The sequence below is a fragment of the Pleurodeles waltl genome, chromosome 6 (genome assembly GCF_031143425.1).
Source record: "Pleurodeles waltl isolate 20211129_DDA chromosome 6, aPleWal1.hap1.20221129, whole genome shotgun sequence".
Taxonomy (NCBI): Eukaryota; Metazoa; Chordata; class Amphibia; order Caudata; family Salamandridae; genus Pleurodeles; species Pleurodeles waltl.
Window position 1 is genome coordinate 1054501509 of NC_090445.1, and position 24392 is coordinate 1054525900.

Below are 24392 nucleotides of genomic sequence, written 5' to 3' on the forward strand. Positions count from 1 at the left end.
ATGGTATCGGGTATAAAAATAGGACCATCAGACCCACTCTTCAGTCAGTTCGCTCTTGAACCTGTGGGGGGACACTCCGAAGGCTTGCTTTGTACTTTAGAGGACTGCCCTGCTGCTCCCAGAGGTCTGCCCTGATGTTTGAAACCTGCCTTCAACCCTCAGATGACTTTCCTACTACTTGAGGACTGCCTTGCTGCTTAAACCCAGGACAAACAGAGTGATTCCAAGGACTCGTGGTCTGGCCCCATGTTCTGAGCTTCAGGGACACAAAAAGCTCCACCTTCTTGAACCATGCACCTGGACCCTGCGTTAACTGTGACCTACCCTCCAGGAGGTGTGCTCACCCAGTCCTGGACACTTGGAAGTGGTGCTAAAGGTGTCCAAACAACTAAAACCCCAAAAGTTACACTTACAAAAATGTCAGACAAAAAGTGCTCTGAGAACCAACAGGAGACCAGGAACTACCTGCTTGCTGATCTCCCTAAGGTGCATCACCAATCAGCCTGACTTTTCAGTAGCTTCTGCTACGTTCTTATTGCAGCAGCAAATCCTGTTCAGCGACTCCTTGTCTAAGGGGTATCTGGCCTCGTGGAGCTCTTGTCAGACACAGGCTGGTGCTTCACCCCATTAGAGATATTTGACTTCCAAAAGTGTCAAAGTTGAAGTGTAGAAATCTTCACTGTGACTTCATCCAGCAGCTCTCTGGCGATGGTGATTTCTCCTTAGACACTAACTTTTACCTTCTCAGGCTTTTTCTGTAAAATTTGTTCCAAGTCTGAAAGTAATCAGAGACCGGGCCCAATACACTTTCTGTTATGCCCCTGCATATGCAGCCAAATAGAATTTCTGAGTCACAAGTAGTGGCTACCTTACCAAAATGCTGTGTTTTCAGAACATATGCCTGTCCCAACACTTCTAGTCGTTCTTGCTATGAAACTCCTCAGTGATTCTATTTGTTCCCATGGAAGGAGGTACCACAGTATGTGCCCTGCTGGCATTCCAGCTAATGGCTTTTTATACCGTTTTAGTATCATGGCCACACCTTACCAAAATATGTCACCAACGAAATGACTGGAAACACGTTCTGGAAAAGGAGTGCAGAATAAGTAAGGTTTCCAGTTTTCTTTTTTTACTGATTTGTACAGATATATGCAAACAGCAAACTATTTATTTAATGCCTGTATTTATTTTTAAAAGCAGACAAATACAGAAAATTAAGCTTCTTGTAAAGGACTCTCCTTGATGTCCTTCATGCATTCCAGACCAACTGCTAAGCAGATGGATACCATGGGGATTTAAAAAAAGGATGAGATGTTCTTACATACAGGCATCTGTCAACATATTTGTATACAATGCTAATATTTACCGGTTAGTATAGTGTTTTGTTATATTTTGCTGCTTCATTTGCTAAAATGTGAAAACCATCAAAGTATGAGTGCATGTTTATCAGGTAAAGAAATGTGGAAATATACCATTTTACGAATTCCTTTATTCTCAAAACATAAAATAAATATTGATAAATACCAATAAAATGGCCCAAAAATAAATATGGATAAATGCAAACGGAAATGTTATAAAAATAAATATCATAAAAAATGACAGCCCTAAGAATAATCTTTCTGATAAATTTGCAGCCCCTCATAAACCCACCTAAGGTTCTTCTTGCAACTAAAACTTTAAGAACTCAACTTTGGAAAAAAAAGGTAAAATGTAAAAAAGAAAAAAAACACACCTTTTTGAAAATGCAACTTTTTCACTCTCCTGACACCTATGGGCAAAACAGTTAGTAACTGTGTAATCTGCTATGCGGCTCTTCATTGCTGGAGGATATGGGGTAGCGGGTACTAGGACAAGTGCAACCTTAACCCCCAGCTGTGGGCTGAACAGTTGTGGCAACTCAGCCCAAAGATACAGTCCAGCATGATAATAAATCATCACAATTGCGATCTGTTCTTTTCTGTTGGTAAAAACCTAGCACGCATACAGGGCCAGTACAAGTTGTTTGGTGCACATTTCTAGGAGCAAAACACTTGATGACACACGATTGTTAAGTATTTTAGAGCAGCCACAACTAAGACTTCTAATCCAGGTCACACAGTAAGAAATATTCTCATGAAAAATTCAGAATGCAAATATAAAGTACTTCACAAATTTCAAATTATATTACTTCTGTTCTGTGTATGGTTATGTCACACCAGTAAACATACATTTTAATAAAAACGTTTCTGCTAAAAACGAGCATTCACACATTTATGAGTGCAAGGTCAAATTGCATGTTTTTTTCATTGTACTACAAATCAACCTCACAAATCACTTCTTGCTGCCTCTGGTGTTTATTTCTCATTCATTTATGAATTGTATTCCTTTTGCTACACTCACTTTTCAGAAAAAGAAGGGATCCTACTAAAAAAACATGTTTAATGATGTTTTATCAACATATACCAATTTAACCCTGTGCTCTTTTACTTAAAAACATTGGTTTGTGATATTTACACATGTGAATGTATTGTGTCATAAACTATAATAGTTCAATATATCTAGTAATAAGTTCATTTATTACCTTTGTTTAATGTTAAGGGGGTCATGGCGTATTATAGCCTTATAGCCTGCCGCCGAGGGTTATACTGGTTGTTAAAGGCCCAGAACCTCTGTTATAGCCTATTATGGAAGAGAGGACCTTTAACAACTGGTATAGCTCAAGCAAAAGGGCTACAATTCTATTATAACATTTCACCCACTGAGGTTAGAATGTTCAAAATAAAAAAGGAAACACAGACAAACTTTGGAATGTAGGAGCAGAAGGCCTATACAGTTGTTATAAGCCTTGAGCCACTTCACTGTCTTCAATGGAGAGCTCAACATTCCAATGTTCTAGTATAGGATTAGGACAATGTCTTTAGTTGGTGAAAATATTTGCAGTATAATAACATTTATTATTAGAAACCACTGTACTGATTGATATAGCACTGTGAATGTGCAAAAGACCTCGATTTGCACCGAGTTACAACACAAGCTTCAAAGACTTGAACACAACTCTGCCCAGCTTTAACCACACCACAGTATACGCAAATTTCAAAACCTGCCAATAAAAATGGTTAACTTGCCAATCCACCAATTAAAGCGTTGTGAAGTTCTGGTGGAGAGCAATCCCACGCTTAGACTCGCAATAGTCAACAGATGAAACCTCTGTCAAAAACATAGGGAGACGGTTCTGCTCAGCAGAAGACGGAAAGAAAAAAGTGGCAGAGAGACAGGAAGAGGAACAGGAAAGATAAATAATGAGCAAGGCAAAGGGGAAGAGAGCAAGAGCGAAACAGAGGCAGAGTGATACAGTATGAGACAGAAAGTGAGGAAAATGTTTCTGACCTGTGATAAAGGTGTCCAAATGTCAGAATATGATTCTCATTATTTGACAATCGTTATTTCAACAAAATTTCATCTCACCCTTGAACAATTATGCATAATTCACATCCATGAAATCATAACTGTGCATTAAGAATTTTTACACCCTGCTGTATTTAGAATAGAGATAGCCAAACATAGATGCAAAATTCAATATGCATATGAGCAGTACCTCAAAACAAGTACTTACCAGTACTGGTAAACCCATTAAAAAGTCGTAAAGAAACACAATCCCAGTTATAAGGTATGTAATCTGAAGTGATGTTTTCAAAGGTTCAGACCCATCAATGGATGATCTTCTTTTGCCGTGGGCATCCTCTACCACAATGGTTGGCACATTGAACTTGTTGTTATCTATGTGGTGCCCAGTTCGGATGGAAAATGTCTGGTACAAGGCAATCCCGATGCATATGACTCCCATGACGATGCTGCCACTGATCAAAAGAAGGAAGCAAACACCAAAGCCCAGGCCGATTTCAGTAACTATAAAGCGGCAGTCGTGAGCATAGAATCGTTCAGTGGTGTCGTGCCAACCGACGGCCGGAAGCGTAGAGAGGATAAAAGATACCATCCATATTCCCATTACTGTGTGCACAGCTTGCTTCTTCGTATTGCTTAACCTGAGGAAAAACAAATGCAACCTTAATATGCAAATTTACCAGAGAAGATGCTGAGAACTTCTTAGTCTGAGTTTTTTTCAGTTGTTTCGACAGAATTCAAGTCTAGTAGGAAAATAGATCCATGTCCTAACCACACCAGTGTAGGAAAGTACCATCTTGCCTGGCATGTTACCCCCATTTTTCACTGTATATATGTTGTTTTAGTTGTATGTGTCACTGGGACCCTGCCAGCCAGGGCCCCAGTGCTCATAAGTGTGCCTGAATGTGTTACCTGTGTTATGACTAACTGTCTCACTGAGGCTCTGCTAATCAGAACCTCAGTGGTTATGCTCTCTCATTTCTTTCAAATTGTCACTAACAGGCTAGTGACCAATTTTACCAATTTACATTGGCATACTGGAACACCGTTATAATTCCCTAGTATATGGTACTGAGGTACCCAGGGTATTGGGGTTCCAGGAGATCCCTATGGGCTGCAGCATTTCTTTTGCCACCCATAGGGAGCTCTGACAATTCTTACACAGGCCTGCCACTGCAGCCTGAGTGAAATAACGTCCACGTTATTTCACAGCCATTTTACACTGCACTTAAGTAACTTATAAGTCACCTATATGTCTAACCTTTACCTGGTAAAGGTTGGGTGCTAAGTTACTTAGTGTGTGGGCACCCTGGCACTAGCCAAGGTGCCCCCACATTGTTCAGGGCCAATTCCCCGGACTTTGTGAGTGCGGGGACACCATTACACGCGTGCACTGCATATAGGTCACTACCTATGTGTAGCTTCACAATGGTAACTCCGAATATGGCCATGTAACATGTCTAAGATCATGGAATTGCCCCCTCTATGCCATCCTGGCATTGTTGGTGCAATCCCATGATCCCACGGGTCTCTAGCACAGACCCTGGCACTGCCAAACTGCCTTTCCCGGGGTTTCACTGCAGCTGCTGCCAACCCCTCAGACAGGCTTCTGCCCTCCTGGGGTCCAGCCAGGCCTGGCCCAGGATGGCAGAACAAAGGACTTCCTCTGAGAGAGGGTGTTACACCCTCTCCCTTTGGAAAATGGTGTGAAGGCAGGGGAGGAGTAGCCTCCCCCAGCCTCTGGAAATGCTTTCATGGGCACACATGGTGCCCATTTCTGCATAAGCCAGTCTACACCGGTTCAGGGACCCCTCAGCCCTGCTCTGGCGCGAAACTGGACAAAGGGAAGGGGAGTGACCACTCCCCTGACCTGCACCTCCCCTGGGAGGTGCCCAGAGCTCCTCCAGTGTGCTCCAGACCTCTGCCATCTTGGAAACAGAGGTGCTGCTGGCACACTGGACTGCTCTGAGTAGCCAGGGCCAGCAGGTGACGTCAGAGACTCCTTCTGATAGGCTCCTTCAGGTGTTGCTAGCCTATCTTCTCTCCTAAGTAGCCAAACCCTCTTTTCTGGCTATTTAGGGTCTCTGCTTTGGGGATTTCCTTAGATAACGAATGCAAGAGCTCATCCGAGTTCCTCTGCATCTCTCTCTTCACCTTCTGCCAAGGATTCGACTGCTGACCGCGCTGGAAGCCTGCAAAACTGCAACAAAGTAGCGAAGACGACTACTGCAACTCTGTAACGCTGATCCTGCCGCCTTCTCGACTGTTTTCCTGGTGGTGCATGCTGTGGGGGTAGCCTGCCTCCTCTCTGCACTAGAAGCTCCGAAGAAATCTCCCGTGGGTCGACGGAATCGTCCCCCTGCAACCGCAGGCACCAAAGAACTGCATCAACAGTACCCTGGGTCTCCTCTCAGCACGACGAGCGAGGTCCCTTGAATCCAGCAACTCTGTCCAAGTGACTCCCACAGTCCAGTGACTCTTCAGTCCAAGTTTGGTGGAGGTAAGTCCTTGCCTCCCCACGCCAGACTGCATTGCTGGGAACTGCGACTTTTGCAGCTACTCCGGCCTCTGTGGACTTCCGGCAGAAATCCTTTGTGCACAGCCAAGCCTGGGTCCACGGCACTCTAATCTGCATTGCACGACTTCCTAAGTTGTCCTCCGGCGACGTGGGACTCCTTTGTGCGACTTCGGGTGAGCTCCGTTTCACGCATCTTCGTAGTGCCTGTTCTGGCACTTCTGCGGGTGCTGCCTGCTTCTGAGAGGGCTCCTTGTCTTGCTCGACGCCCCCTCTGTCCCCAGACGCAATTGGCGACATCCTGGTCCCTCCTGGGCCACAGCAGCATCCAAAAACCTTAACCGCACAATTTGCAGCTAGCAAGGCTTGTTGGCAGTCTTTCGGCAGGAAAATACTTCTGCACGACTCTCCATGGCGTGGGGGATCCATCCTCAAAAGGGGAAGTCTCTAGCCCTTGTCGTTCTTGCAGAATCCTCAGCTTCTACTGACCAGTAGCAGCTTCTTTGCACCCACAGCTGGCATTTCCTGGGCATCTGCCCATCTCCGACTTGCTTGTGACTTTTGAACTTGGTCCCCTTGTTCCACAGGTACCCTCGACTGGAAATCCATCGTTGTTGCATTGCTGGTTTGTGTCTTTCCTGCAGAATTCCCCTATCACGACTTCTATGTCCTTTGGGAAACTTTAGTGCACATTGCACTCACTTTTCAGGGTCTTGGGGTGGGCTATTTTTCTAACCCTTACTATTTTCTAATAGTCCCAGCGACCCTCTACAAGGTCACATAGGTTTGGGGTCCATTCGTGGTTCACATTCCACTTTTGGAGTATATGGTTTGTGTTGCCCTTATCCCTATGTGTCCCCATTGCATCCTATTGTAACTATACATTGTTTGCACTGTTTTCTAATACTATTACTGCATATTTTGGTATTGTGTACATATATCTTGTGTATATTTGCTATCCTCATACTGAGGGTACTCACTGAGATACTTTTGGCATATTGTCATAAAAATAAAGTACCTTTATTTTTAGTATATCTGTGTATTGTGTTTTCTTATGATATTGTGCATATGACACTAGTGGTACTGTAGGAGCTTCACTGGTCTCCTAGTTCAGCCTAAACTGCTCTGCTAAGCTACCATTATCTATCAGCCTAAGCTGCTAGACACCCTATACACTAATAAGGGATAACTGGGCCTGGTGCAAGGTGCAAGTACCCCTAGGTACTCACTACAAGCCAGTCCAGCCTCCTACAACCAGTGTGAGAAATTCTGCCACATTTTGATCCCCCATTTTGAGTGGATGATATAATTCTAATGCCTGTGCTAATCCCCGTTTAGACAGGGAGCAGAATTCCGAGATATGCAGTCATTTTCTTGTTTTCCCAGGTAAATTTCCGCAGGTCAAACCAGATAAAGTCTACCACAAGAACATGTAAGGTAAGTAGGATATATGGGAAATATTTTGAAATATGCACCGAATTTCGTATGTTATGCCCCATTGTATGAGTGACAACTTGAAATATGAGATATTTATCACTCCCAGTAAAAACCTGACCCCATTGTGTTGCTACGGTTTATTTCTCTTCACCATCTGGCTGACTTGGAATGAGAGCCTTTGAACTCTGGGGCATAACAGCGGAGGATTTTTCTGTAAATTAGCTTTCTCGACCATGGGAGGAGCAGAATTGGTGGTTAATACCCCAGCCGAATCCCTCTAATGGAAGTAGTGTACATTGGAATTTCTTCCACCAACTATCAGCACTTATAAGGTACCTGAAATATATTGTCAGCACTGAAATAGTTAATTTCCCACGGTTACCTTTTACTGAAAGCCGACTGCGCTTTCCTTTCTGGACTTTCACAAACTTAACTACACCAGAAATTGTGGAGACAATTTAAGCATATTGAACTGCTCCTATAAGAAAATATTTCGATTTTTTACTATATTTGTCCTGAATCTTAGGTACTTGCACAGGACAAACATAATTGTACTTTACAGTTCCTTTCCGTTAAAACAATATACAATTATGGGATTGAAAATAGTGTGACCACAGTCATTGAACCTCTGGAGGGAATTTTTCATTCCATAGTTGCACATCGCGAGGGACTCCTGAACTGGAAGGCAGAGTTATCAATGTCTGAGGACATTATAGCGTGACCTATGAGTTCGAAACAATTCTAACTGTTCTGTTTCCCGTAATTTAACCTAAATTATATAATTTTCGCACTGGATATATTAGAGACAACCCTTTCTGGCCGATGTGGTAAAGGCATTCATCATTTCAACATTGGTTGCTGTGTGGCTGCATTTGACAATATTTTAGAAAAAGATCAAATCCAACTCAAACACCAGTTATATTATAGTACAGTCACAACATAATAAAAAAAACATTGGCAATGGCAATAAGTCTGACTTATGAATGAAACTGCCTTTTATGTTACTGATTATGCACCGAATAAGTCATCATATGTGCAGTCTGTCGCTCATCTTTCCATTCATACATCTATTCATCCATCCACCGGCTCATTCTTGCATTGCATTCACTCTTTGACACAACTACAATAAAACACCTGCAAACTCGATGCAAAAACTTTATTTCGGTTACTAAGGCCATAAAAGCACATGTCAATATAAAAAATAAATATAAATATAAAATATAAAATAATTAGAGCACATCTTTATACTAGAGCCTAAAAGCCTTAATACTCATCATAAAACATCCTTCAGTGCATATAAACCATTGGTACAAATGCATCACATAAGTGGAGATAACATTTTTGCTTTAAGAATCCACACTGCTCCAAGAAAGTTGGCAACATAGGTAACCAGAACCAGGTGGGTGTCTGATCTGAGAATACGAACAGCAACAGAGTTTCTATGAACATTATGCCACTTACAAGCAGGGGCAAGCCATTTCCTGCAGGGGGTTATGTAAGCAGGACAAGCAAATAAAACATGAGGCAGGTTTTCATTAGGGGCATTGCAAGCTGGGCAATTGGTTACCTCCTCTGATGACCAGTGGCTGGTAAACAATCTTAATGGTAAAGTTCCTACACAAAACTGGAAATATAACTTCCTATCTTTAGAAACCGTAATTGCATCCCAGAATACCTCATAGCTAAAAACATCTTTCAGATCGATAAAATCATGTGACAGTTTGCAACGGATCACTACACACAAATACTCAGAATCTACCACCTTCCAATAATGCTTTTTTAAGTCATACTTCGAAGGGAAGGGAGCTGTGGCTGGGGAATCTCAAAGCTTGTGGAAACTAAGCAAATATAATGACTCCTAGATGTATCCAAGCCAAGGAATGTTAAGGGAGCGATCAGCTTCCACTACAGCCTAGAGGGCTGCATTGTAAGAGGCAAGCTCTGGAGTAATCCAAAGCTGTCTCTAATACAAAAGAGGAAATAAACAAGGCTTGCAACCTATATCCTTAATGCCCAAGAGGAAGCAATGGAGTGCTCAATGGAAGAGAGACAACTTTCCTTAAAAAGGTGTTTTCAACAAGAGATACTTCTTGGGCTTTAACATGGCCCCACAGCTCTGCACCATAAAGTGCAGAGCTCACAGCTTTGGCCTCATAGATCTGGAGTGCTGGACAAATTGACTTAGTATAGGAAACACCAAAATCCTTAATTAAAACCCCTGTAACTTGTTTCTGCTTCAGTGTCAACCTGGCAATATGTGATTTCCAAGACATGTTCTCCGATATCTTTAGGCCGAGGTAGCTAAAAGATTTCACCTTCTCAAGTGGGATACCTCCAAGTGCAATCTTGCCTTTGAAGGATCTATGAGGATTGAATGACATCAATTTAGTTTTAAAAGTATTGATTTCCAGGCCCCGAGAGGAACAGAACTCCTCAAAGCACATTAAAAGTTTTCATAAGTCAATCTGGGTCATAGATATCAAAAGAGTGTCATCCTCTGCCTTAGCTAAGAAGGAGACAATGTGATTAGTATATAATGAAAACAGAGTTGGATGTGATTAGTATATAATAAAAACAGAGTTTGAGCAAGGACACACCCTCGGCGTACTCCCCTTAACACGGAGATTTTGTCGGTAAGCTGACCCTGGTCGCCTCACCTGATACGTGCATAGTTGCCCTCATGGAGCCGTACTAGTAAGGAAAGAATATGGGAGGGCATTGCCATCTCAGAGAAGACTTTCCTCAACTTTTTGTGAGGCACTAAATCAAATGCAGATTTGAAATCTACAAAGGCAACATACAAGTTCCTTTTGCTAATAAAGACCGTCTTCCAATATAAAAGCAAAAGCCTGAAAGCTTGGTCAATAGTATAAATTTTCCTGCGAAAACCGCAATGAGCTAAGTATATCATGATCAGACATCCAGTCCTGGATCTTCCACAGAAGACAGTGGCAGAAGACTTTCTGTACATAGTCCAGTGGTCTAGTAGGCCTGTATTTGCAGGGTAAAGATCTATCACCCTTTTTATAGATAGGTACTACAACAGCACCCATTCATTGGTGCCCCAGCCGCTATTGCATTGGATATAATAAAAATATATCTCGACCAACTTCAACATCAATTGAAAACAAATTCACCAGAACACCATTCTGACCAGATGCCCTGCCACACTTAAGTGTGCCTAACATCGGAGAGAGTAAACAATTGTGAAGATGAAGGGTTAGGAATTTGGTCAATGATGGTAGGGAAAACCCTATCAGACTAACATACCATACCAAGATGGTCAGCAGAGTACAATGGGCTAAAATAGTCTACCCATACTATTGCAGCAGTATACGTTGTTACATTCAATATGCCATTATCAGGGCCACGCACAGGCAAATACCAGAATTATATACAGTTCTTCTCACGTGATGCATCATTTAGAGCAGCCCACCACTTTTCGTCCTGCTCACTTTTGGTTTTACAAATGGCGGCCTCATAAGACTTCCTGGCTATACGGATAGCAACTACATCCTTAAATTTAACAGCCTTAATCAGTAGTTTATTTAAAACCTGACATTCATTACTGAACATGGGAGGTTTTCCTTCAGGCCTTCCATCCCCAGTTTCACTACCTAACATAAAATGGGCCTCAATACTCTCAAAACATAAAGCATGTACCTGCCTCTAAGCGCCCCAGTAAAGACCTCAGAACAGCGTTCACAGAACTTAGAATACCTGGCCGGGCTGTTACCTGATGCCTCTTCAGGTGGTATTGATCATTGATCATGGTGATATCCATTAGTGGTATAGTAGGGATGCTAGTCATAGACATTTAATTACACACGGCAAACATTTAGACTGAGAGCGGATTATGATCTCTCTCTGTTCTCTCAATAGCTATCATATCAATGACTGAAGGCCACAGTCTTAAATCAACTAAGCACTAGTCGATTCTGATTGTAAGGTTAACCTTATTATAAGTCTGACAACCCTTTGCGTCTGCTTTAGTCCTACCATTGAGTGCTCTAAGCCCAAATTCAATAATCAAGACTTTTAGCTGTATAGCTACCTGCGACCACCTTTTAATGGGAGGAATGTCCAGAGAAGGAATAGACCATACCCGATCCTACTCATAAGTAAACCCAAGATCATCCCAGTCAAGAGGCTCAAACGTGACGTGGAAATCACCTGCCTCAATATTTTTGAAATGCTGAGGACATTGACTTAGGAACATCTCCAAAATGCGGAGAGTACCGGAAGTCGGTCACCCTCACCCCTCTTACAATGATAAGAAAAACTATTGCTCCTACATCTGCCCCAGATAATAAAAGGGGAATGAATAGATAACTGAGATATCCAGCAGTTTAATAATGTTCTGACCCATATAGGTAAACCACCAGATGGTCTGCCCCTTTTGCTAGGAAGTGCAGGAATATAAAAGTTCAAGTAGCCAGACCGGAAGAGTGAATCGACTGCCCATGTTTCCTGGGAAAGACAGATATCATGGTCCTCGATGAATGAAGTAAATTCTGGTAAAGAGACAACAGATCTTAGAACTGCCACTTTCGAGGAAACAAAGCACACCCCTACATGCAAACTCAACAACCTATGCAAGATAAATAAAAAAAACAAGTAGAAAAGCAAAAACATGTTGCCACCTATAAATGGCGGGCCTATGCGTGCAATAAAAAAAGTAAACAGAGTAGCAGGTATCTGTCTTGTAGTGAGTGGTATTGTACATAATCTATCATTATTTGAAAGTACCAACAGGGCACCAATCAGTCATAAAGCTTTTACTGTTGCCATGCATTTATAATGAACTCTGGCTTGCAGTAGTGAGTGTAAGCTTTCCCATGAGACAACCATCAGGCACACAGTCATAAAACTACAAATGCATGCACAATTATAGTTGACAAAGTAAATTACTATGGTCCATATTTATGAAGCCTTTAGGATGTCCTTGCATTGACAATGCATACGCTTCAGTAATGTTTACAAAGCCATGCAATAGCTGTTTGACTGGCCTTGCATGGCTTTGTAAAGAAATGTAATGCAAGACAGCTGCTTGTTCAGTGTTATGTTTTATTTCAACTTGGGAGAAGTTCCAGGATTGAAGCATGGGCATTCTCTTGCATGCACCTATGGACTATGACTCATTCCCTGATTTACAAAGTCATGTATTCCTGGGAATGCATCAAAATGCTACGCCTTCCCAAGTAAAGCTTTACATGGAGATAAATATTTATTTCTCTTTGTTCTTTCCTCTTTCCACATGTGCTGCATTCCGCAGCATACATAAAAATAGTAAAATGCCTTTAAAGATTGTTTTGTTCCTTCCTGCTCAAATCAAATCCAGCCTATGGTGTGAGGGTGCCTGCATTAGGGCAAGGCTGCATATAGTGCAGCACCAGCTCAATGAGAGAACAAAAATGCTCCATATCTTTGTGCTATAAATGCATAAACAATAGGAGCGATGAACCACGTTCCTTCCTCAAAGGCACACAGTATATGAGCATGATCGCGATGTCAAATGGTGAATGACCATTGAGTCCCGCAGCTATGGTCGACATACAGCACATCGCTTAAAGGCCTTGGGACCTCACTCTTTCTAGTATCACCTTTACCATGACCTAAGTAACCTTGTACATATACAAATGATGTACTTTGGGGGGAGGGTACGACACTTTTCCACCATCAAATAATGAGTGTTTAATGGCACTGTGACACAGCAATTATTGATGACCCAGGAGCTGAATGTTCAATGTCAATATCTTATAAGAAGGTTGTGCTTTTGAACCAATGACAAATATATGGGTATACAAATATGTATACATCTTCGGTGTTCATGCTTTTGCCATTTTGTTTTATGTGATTATCAGTATTTTCAGTTACTGGCTCATTGACAACACCTCATTTCAGATAATAACACCATGGGTATTTGCATTTCATGTATCACTAGATTTGTAGGAGCTGTTGAGCCCACGAAACCCAAACGGCGCTGACTAGACTGTCGAGGGGTAAGATAGTTTCAGACCGTTTGATGTTTTCATATTACTCATCCGGCACTTTGGCATGCTCACTTACAATTGGTTACCTCAGTTTCATGATATTTAAAATATGAGGTGGTTTTCTTGCTTTTATTACAGGGCACCAACAGAAGAAGTCCATGCACACATCAATGTAAGATACATTCATTTGTAGGCACTCTTGTCACGAGAGCCACCTTACTCTCTCTTTCAGTAAGAATTAGGTTCTTCATTCTGTGTTCCTTAAGAAAAGCCATTAGATCCGTAGGGACTGACAAATGCATGAAACATGTAGATCTTACTCTGATAGTGTAGGATTTCTGCAAATAGATAATCATTGGGGATTCACAGATCGTTAGTTCGGGTCTTGGTCCACCATTTGCTGTTAATCTTGGAATAGGTCCTACAGCTTATAGTAAAGTGCCAGCACGGGTACCTATATCCACTTTTATTTCACCTTACCAATCCTTCACACTCCTTTTACACCCAAGCTGATAGTTTAGGATTGAAGCAGGCTGTTGCCTTCAAAGCACCTTCTGGCGGAGCCTGTCGAGCATTGCAGCGCCAGCCCGACAAGGAACAACGTCTGATGATGAAGCATACCACCTAATGGTGGGTGAGTCTACTTGCTCCAAAAAAGGAAATGCTTTGGGTGACCAGTATGTTCTCAATGACTGAGTTTTGAGACTTCAGTACTCTTAGAACAGTGTACTTGGCTAGATTGTACACAGAGGGATAGGACCTTCAACTATTCACTCAGATATACACTATACATGGTGAATATGACCACTCAACTGTTCCTTTCATATATGCTTTACTACCCAATAAACAAAGTAGCAAAGTAGCACTTATTATAAAGTCTTAAACCATATTAAACATAAAACATAAAACAAATAACTACTACTAAGAAAAAAAAAATCATAGGCTTTGAACAAGCTATGATTCCAACCATTTTTTAAATTTGTTGCTACACAGCTACACAAGGTTATTACCATTTCAATCAAAGCTTATGGAGACAACTCCAAATGTTTTCACTAAGTGTAGAATATGCAATAGTCAAAAATATTTTTTTTATTTTAGAAATAAAAAAAATGATAGCTCTAGCCTATATCCCTGTCACAGAGGTAACTGACCACTACAATTAACTAATTGAAATCTCCTTCTGCCAACATAATGAACAGAAACTAAGCCCCCTAACAGATTATTTTGAAGATACCTGGGTTGACAAACTGCATTGCTGCAAACACCGTTCCAAACCCAAATTCCAAATATCATGATGGAATGTCTATGACAACACCTTGGCACAGGAAGCTAAAACAAACAACACAGTGGAAGGATGGCACAATGCCTTTTAATCCACACTAGGAAAAACCTAATCTACACGCTAGACATTTATAGAAACATTACAAAAAGAGCATAGCTACCAACAACTATAAATGTAGCAATGTGTAACCCAAAATACACCTCCACTTAGCACACAAACCAAAAGAATGTATGGTATGCTCGATTTAAAGTAACACACACAGCCGAAGGCCCGGGGGCCTACCCACGTCACTCATGAAGTGCTTCTTTGTTTGGTGGAGATGTGATCATATTCCTGTGTATCAAGAATGCGTCTCCAAAATCAATGGGAATTGCACTCAGGGGATCCCTTTAGTAAACTGTTCATCTTCCTTGGAAAATGGTGGGAAGACATCCATATCACTAATGTAGATGGGGTGAGGTCAAAAGGACGTGGGTTCTAAGCCATCTTGCATACTTCGAAGTTTTTCAATGGGATAACAGGATCGCTGGTCTCAGCAGCACATCACAAGAAAGAACCCACTTGTCACAGTACAACATGAGATATTGTGCGCAAAAAAACAAAAGCTACAAACATCTCCATCAAAGATTACAGATAACTTTTCACAGTGGATAAACAGAGAAAACACACTTGCTTTGCCTTGACCATGCCCATAAAATTAGGATGATTAGTGCTTCACAGACGTGACATTCCAATTGGGCACCTGCTTTGTTAATGACCCAAGGCAGCAATCATTCATTTTTTTTTCAGAAGTCAGGTACTGCGAGGTGAGCCGCAAGGCCCCAGCCAGTTCTCCGCCTCCTGTGGAAGCTGGCATTGCTCCCGCATGCAAGTAGCTGCTGAAAATGCAGCTCCCTGCATGTGGGAGCAAACGTTTCATCTTTTTCCCTGTCTGCATGTCTGTGGGCAGTGAACGAGATGAATACTCTGCTTCCAGAAAACGGGAGCAGTCTGACCGTTCCTGCTTGCTGAAAGCAGAGTGTTTGCTTTTGCTTGGTGGGAGCTGTCACAGCTCCGGCCAAGCAAAAACAAACAGCTACCTCTCAAGGTTGGGCACCTTGGGAGGTAGCAGGAGCCAGCCCTGGGGTGTGGAAGTCTCTAGGGCCATGAATGGCTCCAAGAGGGGGTCCGTGTGGCCCCCTCTGGTATCTGCAAGGGCTGGCACATAGGGAGGTGGTGGTCTCTGGGACCTTATATGGCATAGGGTTAAGGTAAGTTTTTTAAAAATTGTTTTTAATTTTATTTTCATTTCTCCCTCGTGTGCCACCCCACCCCTTCTGCTTGCCGCAAGCCGCTCCTGAACATTTCCTGGTTGACGTGTTGGCAGCAAATCAAATTGCGGCATGAGATTGGGAATATTTTCGAAGTTTTCGAGCTCCTAGATATCCAAATTTGGTTTTCTTTTAATAGCTCAAAAACAATTGAATGGATTTACACCAAATAACAAAAAGCATGATCACCAGACCAAAATCTACCTTTCTGCCAAATTTGGTGAAATTCTGTCCAGCGGTACGGGCTGCAGGCATGTCTGAAGACTCTATGGAAATTTACATGGGAAGCACACTTTGTTTGATCCCCCTTTTCCTCAGTTCCAGCTTGACAGATCACTGCAGAACTTTCTATGCACAACAAGACCCACCTTGACACTTTTCTTGGAGTATTTCATGAAGATTTGTCAAACGGTGCCAAAGATACAGGAAAGTAAAAAAAAACGTTTTCTATAGAAACTAGGTCCTAACTTTAAGTACTATATATCTATCTCTCTCTCTATATATATATATATATATATATATATATATATATATATATATATATATATATATATATATATATATATAATTAATATATATATATATATATATATATATATATATATATATATATATATATATGGCGGTCGTTATAGTTAGGAACTTGTTTTGCCAATAAATTTGGCACTGTTTACCGAATCTTCACAAAAGTTTCAAAATCAGTACACCACTCACTTCAGCCGCTGTTTTGAAAGTTTCAGGATGATCTGTAGAGCAGGGGCAGAAAAAAGAAGGAGGTTTCCCTGTGCATTTTCCCACAGAGTCTTTAGACACGACTACAGCCTGAACTCCTGAATGGAATTACAGCCAGTTTTGCAGGAAGCAATTCTGACATGCATACTAAAACATGCACTTTCAACATCAGCAGCAGACTTCCAGTTAACTCCCTGCAACCTTACAACAGTGCTATAATGAGCAACATTCTGAATTTATGCCAAAAGAATGATACATCTTAAGGCTATCTTGATGGAATCGAACTGGAACACTGAAAGTATTTTCTACTGAGGGTACTGCAGTAAATGAGGGCATGAAGGTGCTTCATAACAAATATGTCTCCCAAGAAGGTCACCAGAGAAAAAAGAAAGAAGGCAAAAGTAGAGCAAATATCACCCAATGTTAGCCAAAGTACACCCTAATGACTGAAGTGTGCAAAACACTTAGGTGCTGATTACGACTTTGGCTGTATTTCAGAAACACCGCCATGCTGGCAGCTGCCAAAAAAACGCCAGTGCTGGTAGTCTCCTGACCGCCGTGTTATGAGCACACACAGGAGAATGCCAAAAATCAGGCAGAAAACTGCCACTGCTGGGTTGACAGGCAGCGAGGAAGAGGCAGTCCCACCACCAGCACTGTCACACTGTGAGGACTCCCCCCGCCATATTACGAGAAGTAATACGGTACGGCAGTCCTTGCATGGCGGTGCATTGTTTGCGGTTCAAACTGCCAACATTCACCCCCTCCCGAACGACGACCTTGAGGTGGGCTGCTGTGCGGCCCAGACAGGTAGGAGGTCCCCCCGAAAGGGGGAAGGGTGTGTGTCATAAGTGCATGTGTGTGGTGTGTGCGTATATGTGTGCGAGCATGTGAGTGTGCCGGAATGGGTGTGCAAGCACGTGAGTGTGTTGGAATGGCTGTGCGAGCGTGTGTGTGTGTCAGAGTGGGTGTGTGAGCATGTTTGTGTGTCCATATGTGTGCGGAGGAGAGGGGGGGTGTGTCCGTATGTGTGCAGAGGAGTGGAGTTGTGTGTCTTTAAGTGTGCGGAGGAGTGGGAGTGTGTGTCTGTATGTGTGCGGAGGAGTGGGGGGTGTATCTCTATGTGTGTGGGGGATTGGGAGTGCATGTACCGAAGACAGGAATGACGATTCATGTCGCCGGGTGCGTTACTGACAGGGTTTTCATGGTGCGCCGACTGCAGCGAAAAGTCTGACAGTTTGCTGCATTGTAATATGTCTGGCAGTCGTAGGCGTGCCTTTGGCCTGGAGGAGCTCACCGCCGGCCGCAGCGGTCTGCTTGCACCGGTGGGACTGTCACTGTTGCAGCAGTTTGGCTTTGGCCAAGCCACCACACTCATAATGTGGCAGTCTTTAACGACTGGACCGCGATGGCGAGACCTCCACCTCCACCGCGGCAATACACATTTCACCATAGTCGAAATCATCACCTAAATGTTTTTTTGTTTTTTTGTAGTTTTATATAGCGAAGAAGTGACCTGAAGGTATTGGAGTGCTTTACATGAGCACCAGTTATATTATATTAAGGACGCTTTCATTTTGGTTTTAGGCATGGGGATATTAAGTGATTTGCCCAGAATCACAGGATGTTCAGCTGACACCAAAATTTTAACCCGGTTCCCTCGTTTCAAAGTCTGTAGCTCTGGCCATAACACCACATCCTCTCCCCTAAGTAACACAGATAATCAAGTGATCAACTGCATAAAAAAAGATAGCAAATATTTTAAAAGTGCTTTGTCACTTTTTGGAAAGTCAGACAATATGTCCTTGTTTTAGTTTTTTAGAGCACTAACCATAACTTTTATGGAAATAAGACCCTCTCATTTTTATAATTTCTAAAGGAACTACTTTAGGTATTACAGTTTTGATTACATCAAGATGATGTCAGGCATGCCACACTTTTATAATAAATATAGAATATTAGAAATCTAGTTGTCCGTTAAAATACTGTGGGGAGACAGAGGTCAAGGGCATGGTTTCGGATAACTAAGGACATGGAGGATGGTGCAAAGGCAACAAGTTGACCAAAATGAGTAGGCGGGAGGGGCAGTGGCACCACAACAGACCACAGAGGGGAGGGGAAAGGGGCAGGTGCAACAAACCAACCATGCAGGACAGGCAGGAGAGGCTGGGGCAATATAAATGACCATTTAGGGCAGAATGAAGAGCCAGTGGAACCATACTTGCCAAGAGTCCTGATTCAGGCAGCAGACTCCTGATGTTTTTAAGCCCAAAAGGGGTTTACTTTATCTGTTTCCTGCCTAAAGTTGCCTCTTTTTCAACCTAAATCAATTCCCCAGGTTTCTTTTTCAAAATCTCCCTCTTCCAAGTTCAAAATGTTGGCAACCATGGCACATTGGATCACAGATGTCAGGAGGAATGGGGCAGGGGCATGGACTCAGAAAATAGAGGGTAGGAAGGAGACGGTCAGGTGCACCAAAATGATATTACAGGGCATGCGTTATAGGTTGTGGCAGCACAATGTAACACACAGGGCAAGTGGGATGGCAGTGCAACACAACGGACCATGGAAAGCAATAGGGAGGGGACAGGCCCATGCACATGGACATCAGATAGCAGAGGGGAAAGAGGCAGCAAACAGATCATGAAGGCAGGGGCATTACAACAGACCAGACAAGGCAGGAGGGAGGGGATAGGGCCTGCACATTGAGAACAGAAGGCGGGGGCAAAAGGGACAGGGAAGGAGCAGCACGCTGACCATGGAGGGGAAGCCAGGATGAGCACTGGAAGCACAACACAGCAACACAACAGTGAGACTATAATGGCTTACATACAGATAACGCATGGTAAATGGGAGGGGATCACGGACAGCAAGCTAACCACACAGGGTAGGTGAAAGAGCTGTGACTGCACAAGAGAACATTGCATGGTAAGCGGAAGAGTTAGGGACAGCACCACAGCCATGGGGGAGAGAGGAAGGGGACAGGGACATGCAACAGAGAAACATGTAGGACAAACGGGAAGTGTAGGAGCTGGATACAGACAAGAGAGGGCAGGGAAATTGACTTCACAACAGACCACACAGGGCAGGCAGGAGGAGCATATGCAGCACAACAGAGCATGGAGGCCAGAATGGAGTGGCAGCAAAATAGATCATGAAGGACAGGAGGGTGGACATAGGGGCATGGAACTGAGACAGGCAGAGTGGAGATGGCAGGGTCATGCAGCAGCCACCTGACCATTATAGGCAGGTGGAGGGGCAGCCTAAAAGAACATGCACAGTAGATAGGATGGGCAGCGGCAGGTCTATGGAACATGGTAGGCAAAATGGAGAGAACAGGTGCATGCACACAGTCATCAGAGGGCAGGGGAAAGGAGAGTAGGGGTGGAAAGCTAAACACAGAGGTTAAGCAGAAGGGCAATGATGGGGCACAATCTAAACACAGAGGCTAGCCAGGAAGGCAATGATGGGGCATAAAGTTGGGCAACGGAGTGCTGGAGGAGTGGGGAGGGACATCAAGCTGAATGGAGGATAGTGGCAGCACATCAGACCATGCAGGGTAGGAGAGAGGGGCTGGTGCATGTACTCAGACAACAAAGGGTAAGGAGAAGGTGAATGGGGCAGCAAGTTAACTGTATAAGGCAGGCAGAGCAGTGGCAGAACAGCGGCCACACATGGCTCTAATGAGGAAGCAGAATTGGACAATGAATGGCAAGGGGGGGGAAGTAGCAGCAAGCTTGGGTGGGGAATGGGGCAGCACAATGGCAGGGCAGACTCTGCGTCCAACTCCCTTCCCCTTGGACCATGCATTGCGATGGCCATCTAACTTGACGTTAAAAAACCCTAGAAATTCAATGAAAAAAACAAAGGTTACAAGGACGTTATAGTTAGGTTAAGATTCTACACTCAGAAAACCATAGAAATTCAGCTGTTATAGTTAAAATTATTTCAACTAGCTATGATTTGTGCCCTAAGGTAGCTATAACTCGGGCCCTTGCCATGCACTGCTAATTACCCCAGATATTACATCTCTTGTGACATCTTCTATGACATCATTGATAATATCACCGTAATATTTGCAGTAAAATTATTGATGACAAAACAGTGCATAGCTGGATTTCTATGGTTTTGTGCATGTAAAATCTGAACCTAACTATAACATCCCTGTAGCCTTTGTTTCTTAGTGAATATACGTACATGCATGTATGTAATAAAGAGTGTGTGTATGTAATAAAAGAAAATATTAATACATTTCACATTTTCCGATTCTCTGTAAGCAATGGAAAAACATGGTCCCATGTTGCTGATAGTGGAAAAAAATAGCAAACACTGAAACCACTATTTTAGTAAGTATTTAAAACACTATAAAAACACCACTGGAACTCATAGCAAACATAAATGAACTACAAGAACCCCTGTATTTATTAATGTATACGTGTTCCTCATTGTTGCTTGGGGTGATATCAACCGCCAAAGAAAAGCACCCTGCACCAACAGATTGGTGAAACTCATAGAGATGTTGTAGCTGGTTCTACTTTTTTGTACCTCTTGGTATCCCTCAAAAACCCATACATATCAATCTTGTATAATTACCTTCAAGAGGAGCAAATAATCTACATGAAGAGCCTCTAGTAACATGTTGGTGCTTATGGTGATAGTGGTGCTTTTCCATCAACATTTTCAAAATGGCCATCACACTCCAAATAATCTTCCATTAGATCAATGTTTTGGTGATAGTTCATTCAGAAATTGCTTACCAGACCTACACAGGATTTTTTTTACCTAAGGAGAGCCCTCAGACCCTAAGGGAGCCAGAGGATAATAGTGAGTTTCCATCAAAAATTTCAAAATGATCACATTGTGCGACAAGAAGGGAGGTTTAACACCCAGGAAAAGACTCAATATTGGGAACAAAATTTGAGAATTAGTATGTTTAATTTAAATGTCAACCTCAATATGACACTGCATCAAATCAACCTTTTAGACATGAGCCTTCATCTGATATGTGCCCGTGGGGAGGAACTACATGTACCTTGCATCCCTTCACTCTCATGACCTGGGGAACAAATATCTAGATGTGACTGTAGACTAAGAAGTTTAAAAAGGAAAAACAAAAGAGCAGGCCATTTCCAGCTATGCAACCAGAATTTGGAACAACTTCTCCTTTTCCATCAGGACCTCCTCAACGGTGTTCCAATTTCTGAAAGAGTTGAAGGCTCACCTCTTTAAAGAGCACTGCATTACAATGCATAGGTTAAACCTCACTATTTTTGCATGCAGTTACCATTGGCCTGGAGGTCATAGAATAATGTTTTCCCAGAATGAGTCAAATACAATTTGTATGGCTGCAGGATATGTCACCAGAGATACACATGTATAAGGAACATAACAGCAACCTATTACAAAATCAATAGGGGTGAATAACCAATGGAAAATGGTTAAGCAATATTTAAAACTACATTTTATTATACATTAAATGGCTCATTTCATCAAGAGATGTGCTTTGTGTATACACCTTTAAAAGATTGGGTTTATGCATTCATAAATTAATACAGCAAGTAGAGAAAGCAAGACACATGTTACATGCCTATTTCCTTTATACTGTAACACCACTGCCTCAACGTGGTGTCATATTCTGTCTTCTTTCAAAATATAATTACTCCCTTGGGCCTCTCTGTGGTCTTTTTAAATTTTGATTTAAGAAGCTGATATAGCCCATGTATTTGTAGATTTGGTTTATTATAAAGAAGATAAGACAGCAGTACATCTGGATCCTACAGTGAGATAGTCCAACTGTCTTTGTCAAGATTCCATGTGGACTCTGCTTAAACATTCTACCATTCAAAGAAACACTACAATTATTTAAAGTAAATGTAATGGATTTCTGGTGGCCAGGATTGGACATAGAGAGAGTTGTAAGAAATTGTGAGAACTGTTTGAACAGTGACAAGTCTTGGGTAGTTTCGGGATCACTTACAGTACCTATTAAATATCCTGGTGGTGCTTGGAGGAAAATTGGGATGAATATCTGTTGTCCTTTTAGACAGTACAGTTTAAAATGCAAGCTTGACATAGTGATGGCAGACTATTTCTCCAAATGAGGCTTGCATTGTTAATGATGTAAAGTCAGAAGAGGTGATTGGATTTTCCAGAGATGTATTTTCAAGAGAGGGCATTCCCAAGGAGGTAATCAGATGCAATGGTCCTTAATTGGTTTCAAGGAAAATTGATGTGTTTTTCAAATATCTTAACATACAACATCATAAATGGCTCCATATCATCCTAGGGAGAATGGTCTTGTATTGTGGGAATGTTTTCAGCTGGCTGTTAAGAATGGATTGAAATGGAGGGATGAACTGGGAAGCCTGCTGTGGAATTATAGATGAGACTCCACACTCTGTGACAGGAGAATCTCCTTTTTTGTTGTTAGGAGGGAGGAAATCAACAACAGTGGCTTGTCCTTTATGGATGAGAAGTGAAAAGAATGAAAGCTGTGATTTAAGTAGGATAAAGAAAAAAAACAAAGATGTAGTATAAGACACAATATTAAAATTAGAAAATGTCCTTATCAATTGAGAGAAGCAGGATATGTACTTGTGAAATTGGGTACTTCAGTGAGTAAAAGGGAATCAAAATGTCCTGATACTAAGAAACTAACAAAAGTATTTAGTAATACTGTTAAGTTGGAGGATAATGAGAAGTGGAACATCAACAGGTTAGTTCCATGTGGTAGGAAAATACTGCTTGGAGCAGAAGGAAGAAATGATGATGATCCAGTAAACAGAGGAAGAAAGAGAACATAACCCAAAAGATTAAAATCGGACCATTGTGGTAAAGGGATTATGTAGAATAACCAGCTCCTTCTGTTTTGTCAATATTTTTGATACTATAGTATCCAGGGTGATTTTTCATGGATTTTTTTAATTTGTTTTATTTACGGTGGGGAGATAGGTTATATCCTTCAAATTATTTTACTTTAAATAATTGAAGTGTTTCTCTGCATGATAGAATCTTTAAGTAGAGTTCCACACAGAACATTAAATCATGAGTTAGTTTATTGTACTGTGGGACCCAATCAATCTCAATATATGCTCCTCAAAAGTTAATCTCCTTCCTCTTTGATGGATGTATATATGTGTATGTTATTCCTATAGTGCAAATCTATCAAAAAAGCAGCAGAACAATGTACATGGTCTTAGATATATTCATGTCATCACTTCCCATGTTACTTTAAAAAAGGAGGAAATTCACTCATCATCTGTAGGAAATGCACCCTTTTGCTCTGATCACCCCCATTTTTTGACTGATAATAATGTTTACTTACTCTGAAAGTGCCCTGGGCTCTGCTTACCAGGCCCAGGCCCAGTGCCCTGCCCTCTAAAGGAATAGGGTAATTGGTCTAATTCTAATTGGTCTAGAGAACCTACTTGTAAGTTCATAGTATATGGTAGGGAATGTAGGTTTAGAGATCCTAGGGGACTTAATGCACTTTAGTCCATACTCCTGTGGTGTCTCGTGTCATTTTAAAGCCAGTCCTGTCATGTAGGCTGGTTTTAAAATAAAAGTGTGTCCAAATTTGACTTTGGAATTAAAAGTACTTCCAAAGTCCAAAACTACCATAATATAACTTATACATCACTTCTAAGGTCTGCCCTAAGTGCCCCCTGGGTAGAATGTCTTGTTATAAAAAGCAGGGACAATATAAAATATGTTTTACATGCCCTGGTAGGGAAAAAACTGCC

The 24392-nt window shown here is 42.0% G+C and overlaps 1 protein-coding gene across 1 annotated transcript in view; it reads right to left on the reverse strand.

Moving 5' to 3' along the window:
- Positions 1-24392, reverse strand: part of GPR153 (G protein-coupled receptor 153) — a 592988-nt gene that overhangs the window by 312310 nt on the left and 256286 nt on the right. The window contains exon 3 of the mRNA XM_069240009.1: positions 3593-4022. Within this exon, the coding sequence (XP_069096110.1) occupies positions 3593-4022 (430 nt within the window). The remainder of the gene's footprint in view (positions 1-3592; positions 4023-24392) is intronic.